Genomic DNA, 10,370 nt, shown 5'->3' on the forward strand with positions numbered 1-10,370 from the left:
GTATAATCGCTGAACACTCGCTTGTAATTCTTTTATAACAGCTGTTCTTTAATACTGAGAAATTTGTAACTCTCCGGGGAAACAGCTTCGATCCTGGACCTGAGAGCCTGGTATTTGGCCAAAAATGATGGGTTTGGGGATGACATATTTGTTTCACGTATATTAAGTATGTCTCGGATTAACTAGAAAATAGGGATAGAAATTAAAATTGTAGCATGGTTAACACATATGAATGAATAATAAGGATTTTTTTTCAGTTAATTCTGCTGCAAATGAATACTTGGTATGTTTTTAATTAGGGAAGCACACAAAACTCGAACTGAATTACATAAAGTTATACTGTAAAATCACTGGAGCATAGAACATTTCCACCTGTCAGATATAGTGAAGAACAAGACCAAATCATCTATTGCATCCTATGAAAACAAATCAGAATAAAAAGGCATGTGAGAAATGGTTAAATTGCTTTTGTACAACTCCAGATCCAGTTCTGGATGGAGACTGCTCATAAAAGCTCCACAAACCAGAATTTGTGGATTTTTCATTTTGCTTACAAGGCAATCCTTATTTATTTGAATCTGTCATATATTGTTGGTGGTACCGCTATCTAGTTAGGATAACAGAACAAGGCATCCACATAATTTTCACAGACCAGGAGGAAAAGCACTGTTAATAGAAGAATTATTATTACATTTCACTTAAGTCATAGTAAAGTACATGGACATAACAGCAATGTTCAGGACATAATCATTTCTTGTCCTTGGTCTGTGGCTGAGCTATGTTGCAGATACGTCTGCATCTGGCCTGGTACCTCCCCAGTTCTGACTCTGATCCTGCAGACTTGACTTCCTGGCTTCACCTTGGACCTGCTAAGGCCATAATGGTGAGGGGATCTGTTGTCTGTCCCTGGTTACTGCTGCTGGCACTCACTGCCCCCTGCTCTGCTCTTCTTGCTTGGTACTGTAGGCCTGTGTCCTGGCTGGTGAGGTAACTGCCCTGGTCTTCCTCACCTCCACTCCCGGCTCACTCGCCCCTGCTCTCCCTGGCACCCGCTGGCTGAATGAACTGCTTAAAAACAAGCTAATTAACAGAGGAGATCGAAGAAGGGGGAGATTTTCCTAGGAAGGTCAGCTGCCAAGAAACCATTTGTATGTTTAGACGTGTCAATTAACTCCTTGCACAGAGAATCCTGGGGGACTACACCCTAGTTTGTGTTGTAGACCTACGAACTGATCAGACTGTACATAGATAGGTAATTTTAATCAGCTTCTTGAAACTGTTCCTGCATATGCAGTAGAAGTCATACAGAACAGTCTTCAATACACTAATAAAATAGTTAATATATGTTTTGTGTTGGTTTAAGTGCAGATCAGGAATTACGAGCAATCTGGAAAAGTTACCTGACAAAGGTCTTGTTTACTAGACAACAGCTTTCTGGAAACATTACAGTCTGGTTCTCCTTTGTGACATATAACTCCATAAAATTCCTTTATCATCATTTGCAGTGTTGCCTCATGGGCTCCCTCATCCGGTGCATTCTTTATCTGGAGTAAAATACCTTCTGCTTTGCTCACCTTTAAAAGAAGAGATTATTAAATGGGAAACGATCACAAAATTGCAGGAAAAGCAAAAGCAAAAAAAAAAAAAAAAAGAGAGAGAGAGAGAAAATGGATCATTTAATTCCACACTGAAATTCCACTTCAGCTTTTTGTTAGTATAATAGCGAGAAAACATTTTCCTATAGTAGGATATGAAATTTAAAACTTGGATATTATTCTGCCATTATATTTATCTGTTTGCAAAGTACCTCAGCAGAGCTAAAAGCCAGTAAAATAACCTCCATAAAAGAAAATGGAATATGAATTAGATGGAAAGATAATGCCCTTTAATTTCTTATAGATTCACTTTGTCACCTCTAGTACATTGATGAGATAACTACAGAAGTTAGACTATAATGTTTCTTATGAAAATCCTAGGTACACTAATTTATCCTGAAATACATAAAACAGAGCAGAGATTCTATTTATAGCCAGAAGCTTCTAGATCACCTTAAAGTAATAATTCATTAAATGCTTTGTCCAGACAGAACATAAATCTGTTTTGCACACTGCTTCTGAGTTGGAAAAAAAAAACACAGAGTATTCACAATGTTTGATTTTCTCAGGGCAGGAGGGAAAAGGCAAAGTGCTCTTTAAACTATATGAACCATAGGCAAGAGGCAGTAAAGTGTTGATAATAAAGACAACGAAGTGTTACCGCAGTTCTAAAATTGACCCAAGACTGGTCTCTGTTTTACAAAAGCTTTTGAAAAAAAAAGAATGGAGAATAAATCTGACTGAATGGAAATTAACTTAATTGTGTTTCAAATATCCAGAGATTTTTCCTTTTTTTTTTTTTTTCTCTTCCTTGAAAAAACCCACTACTCTTAAAATTATTAATGAAAAAAAGAGTGAGAATAGTTTTAGCTCATCCTTATAGATAAGTGCTTTGGAATACAGAAACTCTTAGGACAGAAACTTTCAGTCTACGATTCAGCTCTTGCAAAAGCTATCAGTGACCGAACAGAACATTATCAAATTTGTTTGTTCGCCTACCTCAAATACGTTAGGAATCTTCATAGCCAAACAACTGTAGCTCAAAAAGGCATTTACCACAATAAGTATTTCATTTTTGTCTTTGCTGATTTATGAATTGCACTCATTGTGATCACTGAGTACATGCATAAAATATTCCTAAGGTGCTACTTACTCCCCAGTGCCAAGGCAAATGTATATTCCATTTCAAAAAGTGAAAGAGAGATTCTGCTACCATATATCTACTGATAACAATATCAAAACTGAGTTCTGTGTAAGAAGATATGGACATGGGCATTCCAGAATTGAGGAACTAGCAAAGCTCTCCCAATTTAAAATCCAACTTTGCCTTCAGTGGTGACAAAGATAAGCAAAAGTGCATTGCTAAACAGGCAGACCTTACTCATAAATGTTAACTTCTTATGTGTCTAGGGAGCAAAGCAGAACTACTGAAGTATGTGGAAAAAGCATGATTAAATGACCCCTATATTTAACAGAAAGATGGATGGGCAGTTAGTCTCAGCAACATCTGCAATACCCACAGGCCTTCAAGAGTAGCCATGTGTTAATCATGTCTCACCTGACAATACAGACCTGGACTATAGGTAGAACTATTTTTCCATTACTAGGTAATGCCTGACTTAAATACAATTGACACATATTGGCAGGGGACAAAACCTTACTATTTATGCACACTTCTAGCATCTGAAAATAAAAGACTGTCTTCTTATGTGCCCCAATTTAACCCACAGAAGGCTTTCTCCCATAAGAATCATGTAAATCACTATAAAACAGAAAAGACAACCATCTGCTCTAGGGAGTACTGCATGTTTTCAGGGTTGTGATTCTCAAAATTCGATATCAACATTTCTGAAGCATAGTTATGCTTAAGTACAGTATTATCAAGTGTAATTCCAATCTCCATATGTGAAACAACATATTTGTTTGCTGGGACAAAAAACAAAAACCTTACAGTTGTTTTTATCTATTCATTCCCAGAGAGTATCAAGAATTAACTTACACCATTGAGGCTTATGTTTTTTATTGGTTCAAGTAGGAAACTATTCAAGTGGCCCAGATCAGTTTCACAAAACCACTGACTTCTTCAAATAAATCACTTGAGTTTATGACTTCTTCTAGAAGTAACTGTAGTAAAACAGAGTTCAGTGAAAAGACAACGATGCAAGTCTTTAAGTTCTCACATAAATAAATAGGCTTTCCTCTAAACAATATTACACTGCACATTTAGGCTTAGTATGATTTCCTCAGTTCCAAAAAACTGAAGGGAAGATTTTTGGTCTAAGTGGAGAACATGGCAGACAGGTCTGCCAATGTCTTGGAGAAGACAGAAGTTGCTTTGCGTGAGGTATCTTCATCAGTACCCAGCATTATCAGAGGTACAGAAACAACAGTCTACAGATCTCAACCACTTCATTTTTTGCACAGCTGGCCATAGAACAGATGGATTCAAAAGGCAATTCTTTTGAACCATCTGTAACAGATGACTATTTTATTTCTAGTTCAGAAAGCCCTGTTTGGAAAGATACTTTTGTGAAAATAAAAATTGAAGCACCAAAGCACTGGAGAATAGGCCATGAAAATCAGGGCAATTCATATATTCAGAACAGTTATGAAAAAATGTAATTTCAAAGAGCACTTAAAGTTGAATGCTTCATTTTTTTTCCCACTGTTCTTCAACTCTAGCAGCCACCATTACACTTGGTATTTCCAAAAGTTATCATATCAGTCTGGCCATTCTACATTACTTGTCTGTATGGCACCAAACACACAGCCTTGGAGATCCCTAGAGGAGGTCGTATATGCTGGATAAAATCTAGGTTCCTGTTGTGCTCTAAAATGCAAGTTAACCATGGCAGAAGAAAAGGATGTAACTAATAATGAGAAAGGTTTTTCTCATATACTTTGTGACACCACAACTAGTTTAATAGCAGTAAAGTGTTGTCCGAACTATACCCTTGGGACCAGAAGTATATTGGTGGGAGTCCTGATACTGACTTCACTAAAATCTACCTCAAGCCTTGCCTAGTGTGGGAAATAATTAGTTCAGTCTAAGTCATACAGGGTACCACAGTTCTAGGTGCTGTATTAGAACATCACTCTGTGGGCATCACATTCGCTTTGATAATGCAACTACTGAAAATCTGTGCTAAAATGAAAATGGGTATGTACGCTCTTAATGTGCTTACACTCCCAGCCCTCCATATTAAAAAAACACATACAGTTTCCTTTAACCTATGATTGGATCACTGCAATCCATGTGGTGTTTACCACTTTCAGAAAGCTGAAAACAAAAATAATGAAGGACAAGAAAGTGTAAAAATGGAAGTTGTACTAGTCTCCTGCAATTTTGTAAAAGCTAAATAGTCTGCTCCAGGTGGAAAAGTTTCCCTTAATAGGAAATCCTGTCTCTTCAGGTCTGCAATGAAAGTCCCGTAATTTTCTCTTATACCCTCATCAGTCTTAGTTAATATGAATTATTTATTGCTCTGTAATTTAAGAGAACAAAATTAGTCAGAGAAATATAGAGAAACATACAGAGTTAACTTTACAGCCCACTGCTCTAACAGCTGACAAATCCACAGTTAACTTTCCGGTTTTGCTTGCGTAATCATAATTTAATATCTAAGGCTTGGGTAAGGTTCATTCTGAACAGTGGATCTCAAATCTTAGAGCTCACAATCTCTACTGAAATTCTAACTTTGTATTACATTTATTAATATTTTTCAAGGTACATATTTCAAATGAGATATGTTTATAATGCATTATTTTTTCATTTATTTGCTATATTCAGGAATTCCTTTTTTATCCTTTTTTTTTTCTACCATAGGTCATTTTTTAATGAGGGGATTTTTCTTGACTCCTCTTTTTTCCCAGCTCACACTTACAGGTCGCCAGTCTGAAGGGATTAATGAGAACTTTATTTTTTGTCCAGTCCTTGTTCTTTATATCACCAGAGCTATAGCACGCTGATATGTCAAAACAACTCAGAAGATCCTGACTTTACAGTGCAAAACACCAGCACTCTTCCTAAATTGGGTTTGTGATTTTTCACTTCTCTCCTAACTAGATGTGCATGGTCAGAGTTGCCAGGAAACGGCTGTGCTCTGAGTAAGGTGATAATGCATCCGCAATATTCCTTTTCTTCACACATTCCTTTTCTTTTGTTCGGTGTCAGTTCATTATGTTATGCATAATTTAAGCTGCAGACTCTTGAGGACAACAGCTACAGATTTTGCTGTTTGTAAAATTACCATCAGCCATGGAGGCTCTATGTACATTAGCAGGCTTTCAAGTAACATGTTTCATGTTGTACTAGGAAAAGTTGCGCGTAAGTGAGAGGGAGAAATTAGCTCACTTAATCATATTCTTCATGAAACTAAAAATAAAAAAAATAAGAAACAGGCAAAGCAACAAATAAAACCACTACCTTCTCCCCGGGGTGGGGGTCAGAAGTGAGCGCTATATGAGGATATAGACAAGCCTGCCATAACTTAGGAGTTACAGAGGAAAAATGAATGTCACTTTCTAGTGCCAGAAGTAGTAAGATGCGAAGCATCTTTATGCTAGACCTTCACTCATAAATTGCATAACCCACTTGCTGTGACTGGTATGTGAATATCTATATTGTTAAGGCCCCTGGAATATTCCTTGGCTCCACTGATGTGCATCCCAGTTTTCTGAGGGCTGCGGGAGCCAGAACAGCACCATGACCCTTCCCAACGGGCAGTGTGAATAGGACCACTTGGTCCCAAGGGAGTTCACCAGCACAGATGTGGCCACAGTCCCTGGAAACGTTCCCAGTCAAGCTTAATACTAATTTATATTAATACAAACCTAGTTTACAGCCAGGTATTTTCTCTCAGTAATCAAATGCTTTCAGTAATATAAACTATAACATGACTAAATCCCAATTCACGCTGCATCTCCTTATTCAGAGTTTCGCCTACATGATGATGAGAGGAAAAAAACAGGATGGCGGTTTCATCCGGGAAAGAAACTTCCTGGTTCTTTTGTGGAGAAGGAATATTGCTCTTAACGTTTTTATGTCACATAGCCAGACGCATTATAAATATAAACAGAATTATTTTTACTAAAATATTAAACACACAAATAATCTCTACATTCCTGGTGACTGTTCTAGAAGAGGTAAGATTAACACTCTACAATGCATAATAGTATTTGATATTTTCCAACAGAGATCTCAGAAATAAATCTGAAACATACCTTTTGATCAAGCATAACATTAATTACTCCACCATTTTCTTTAATGCATTTTTTGAGCTTATTCTTCTCCTGAATAGGTAAGTGCTTCAATTTTGTAAAAAACACACAGTTTGCAAAGATTGCCATCTCCTTCCTATTGAGAAAGGAAATAGTTTTTTGGGGGGCTGAGAAAGCATCCATCTAAGTAATCTTTTACCAAATACTCTCTTTTCTACTCTAGGAAATACCAAAACAAATACCATTTTACTAGCATGGTAATCAAATCCACCAAGAATAGTTCTTAATAAGTTTTATTCATTTGTTAAATGCTGCAAAAAACTTAGTGTGACGGCCAAACTCTTGACTTCTTGCTGCTAATACCCACGGCTAGTAATGTGAAATTATGTTATTTTAGACTAGAAGGATCTTTCTGTTCCCCTTGCAGACAATACCACAAGAGTGTAAATGGTTTCTCACAGATGTATACAATCTATATAAACACAAAACACAGAAAAGCAAAAATGATCCAGAGCAAACAGAGGAAAGAAAGGGGAAAAAACAGGAAAACAAAACAAGATGTTAGTTTTAATCCAGATCTATTTTCTGATTTAATTCACCCTGTAAGTTGGGGCAAAGATTCACACGGGAGCCTGGGGGGGAGGGAAACCAGTGGAAGGGAGTAACCAGTGGAGGGATGGAGGGAAGTGGCGGCTTCTTTCCATAGCAGCGCCTGCCTACTGGGTCTGCAAAACAACTTCAGTGAAAATTGGCGAGGTGTTATTTGTGTGACAAACTACTCTAAAATATGGGAGGCTGGGAATATTTTAATCAAAAGTAGAATTTATGATAGCAGAATGTAAAGACAGTGTCTTGCTTAAGTCATTAAAATGTATCTTCATGATATATCTATTTTCCTGGCTGCTTGTGAGGAGAGTGTATGCCTGTAAAATAAAATATTCTGGTCAGAAAATTCTTTTTACTAGTAATTCTTCAGCTAAGCATGGGGTCTGTATCTCAGAGCGTCAGTATGGTGTTACTGGCAAAGCTTTGTGTTTATTCTAACTTTCAAACTTCTGGAAAAGTTACTTGGTGATAGAAATTTTTCACCATGATTTATTGCAAAGTATTTCTGGCTGTGAGATGCTTGGACAAAAGTGACCATTCAGAGTATCTACTTCCTCCAAATTCACCCTGGACTCACAGGATGAGGTTGCTTCTGGAAAAGCAAAGGTAATGTAAAAGCAAATAAATTAATTCCTGTGTTGGCCAAAGATGCCTGGATAGGCAGGCCATTCAAAAGGAAAAATACAAAATAAAGACCTCTGTCCAACACAATGAGAGTTCCCACATGCACTGCAAATCCTGAGCAAGCCTCTGACTCCTAGAACTAAACATTCTCATGGAAGACTGCAAAAAGGAAAGCAGAAGCAATCTGAAAAGTACACTTCCATTTTCCACCTTCCATTTTTCTGCACTAAACATAGGCATACATGAGCAAATGTTTATTAGAAAAGTTTGTTTAGCAGTTAATTAGGAGTAAAAACGAAGCCTACCATTAAATTAGCTAATAGGTTATTTTGGGTTAAAAATAGTATTAGTCTAATTGCCCCAATATATCAACAAAGCTTTTACACCAAATCTGTGAAAAGATTCAACTATCTTGAGTGGGGAGAGAACCAAAAGAGTTGGTGAGAAGCAAATCAAAAACAGTGTGAATGCAGAGGTGGCACTGCCAAGATGCAACTGCAGAGCAATTACTAGCACTGGGCTTCAGATAACAAATGAACCTGTGGTAATCTAGGGGTGGGCTGTTGTTTGAGACCTGAGCACATTTTCCTTCTCTAGGGCGTATTTGATTTTCAGTGAATGCAAGAAAAGTGTTTTTCAATGTAGTAAATAAAGCAACACCCTCACCAGCTACTGTGTAATAACTAAGTGATAAGCTGAAGAATAGGAAGGAGTCACCCTAAGGGGGAGACCAGCATAATTAATTTGAATTTAGGGTTTCAGGAAAGCCTGGAAAAATGAACATGACATGAACATCAGACCTGAATTTATAATCTGTACAATTTGATCTCAGAAAGAGATCTGTAAGAAGGTTCAGAACACACTATACCTCTAAGAGAACTGGCAACACTGTCTTTCTAATGCATACATGTAGATCAGGCAGGCACTCCCTGACAAAAGGGCCCATGAAGATATATAAACCTGTATGTCGTGGCTCTTCTTTTGTTCTCTGAAATTAGCACCTCTTTTGGTGTAGAAACATACTCTGCTCACACAGAAAAAACAACTCTTGTTCCATATTTTAACTAAGAGGTTACCTCTTTTAACTAAGAGGTTGCAAGTCAATCTTCTTGTAATTAGGCTCTGTTGAAAACTAATTTTAAGAAGCTCTAAGGCACAGTTTAAGTTGCTTTTATGAACTTCATTTTCAACCTCGTCACAAATAAGATACATTAACTCGGGATATATATAACAGCGAATGTGCCATCACCAAAGATTTCCCCTAATAACAACAGAATGCACTGTCTCTGCACTGCCTCCCTCTTTACTACTAGACCTCTGCATGCACTAGTTTTCTCGCTATACTCTCTAAAGCAGATCCTGACCACATTTAAAGTTTCATCAAAAGTTGTCTTCCCAGGGAATATTGAATTCTATCCACATAGCCTAAGCAGAAAGGTTATTAAAAGGCAATGAAATCAATACATGCTATTACAAGCACTGATCCTGCTGGCACTCCCATATCTCACTTTGAAACACCAGAAATACCTGAAACTAGTAGCATCGTGAGGTGTAAAAGCTCCACAATGTTATTTTATATGCAGTTTGTATTTCAAAATTCCACTGCTCATTAGAAACTAAGGAAAAGCCTTTGAGGAAAAACCTGTAAACAGACCATACATCAACCAGCCAGCAAGCAGAAAGGAATGCGTAAACTTGAGGGAAGGACAAAATAATTTCCTCTGAGTTGTCTGAAAAGTAAAGGCCCTGCCCCTCTGCACTACAGGGATAAAATGCGCCTTGATCCCACTCCTCTCTCTGGATTTTGAGCAAGGCTAATCATCTACTCACCTGCTGAAGGTGCCCTCCCTGGAGGGTCCTCCTCCTGCTTCCCCAACAGCCTGAGGTACAGTTGGAGAGGCCCAGTGTTGTGTGAGAGGAAGGCACACGCATTCCTCAAACACTGTAGGAAGCCCAAGGTGGCAGTAACTCCTATTGTGTCAAACGAATCAACACCTAGAGCCTAACACCTACCTCCAGAGAACAGCCCTCCCCAGGGTTGGAAGAATGAGGAAGTTGTCACTGCGAAGCACAGGTGGATTTTGAATTGGGCAATACCCCAGAGGAGAGAGGAAACGGAGCTGGAACAAGCCCCAGCTCTGCTCTCAGGGGCATTCATTTCCCTTGAGTGAGGGGAATTTTATTCACTTTCACTGCTGAATACTATCCTATCCCCTGCTTCCCTGGGGAAACAAACCTTTCCAGGAATTCTAGCAAAGCCTTTGGCTTTTCTCTTTTGGAACCGTAAAATCTTCAAACTCAGAATAGGGGATTGTGCTATTGAAC

At 38.0% G+C, this 10,370-nt stretch overlaps 1 protein-coding gene across 1 annotated transcript in view; it reads right to left on the reverse strand.

The window, feature by feature from the left end:
* The window catches only part of PARP4 (poly(ADP-ribose) polymerase family member 4), a 32,272-nt gene extending 22,295 nt beyond the window's left edge, over nt 1-9,977 (reverse strand). Inside the window, 6 exon segments of the mRNA XM_088522150.1 lie at nt 22-182; nt 1,401-1,574; nt 3,595-3,647; nt 3,650-3,723; nt 4,935-5,080; nt 9,876-9,977. Of these exon segments, the coding sequence (XP_088378276.1) occupies nt 22-182; nt 1,401-1,574; nt 3,595-3,647; nt 3,650-3,723; nt 4,935-5,080; nt 9,876-9,977 (710 nt within the window).
* Between the last annotated feature and the right edge of the window lie 393 nt (nt 9,978-10,370).

Source organism: Tinamus guttatus, unplaced genomic scaffold, assembly GCF_059628265.1.
Source record: "Tinamus guttatus ecotype Peru unplaced genomic scaffold, ASM5962826v1 Tinamus_guttatus_pri_ptg000150l, whole genome shotgun sequence".
NCBI classification, from domain to species: Eukaryota; Metazoa; Chordata; class Aves; order Tinamiformes; family Tinamidae; genus Tinamus; species Tinamus guttatus.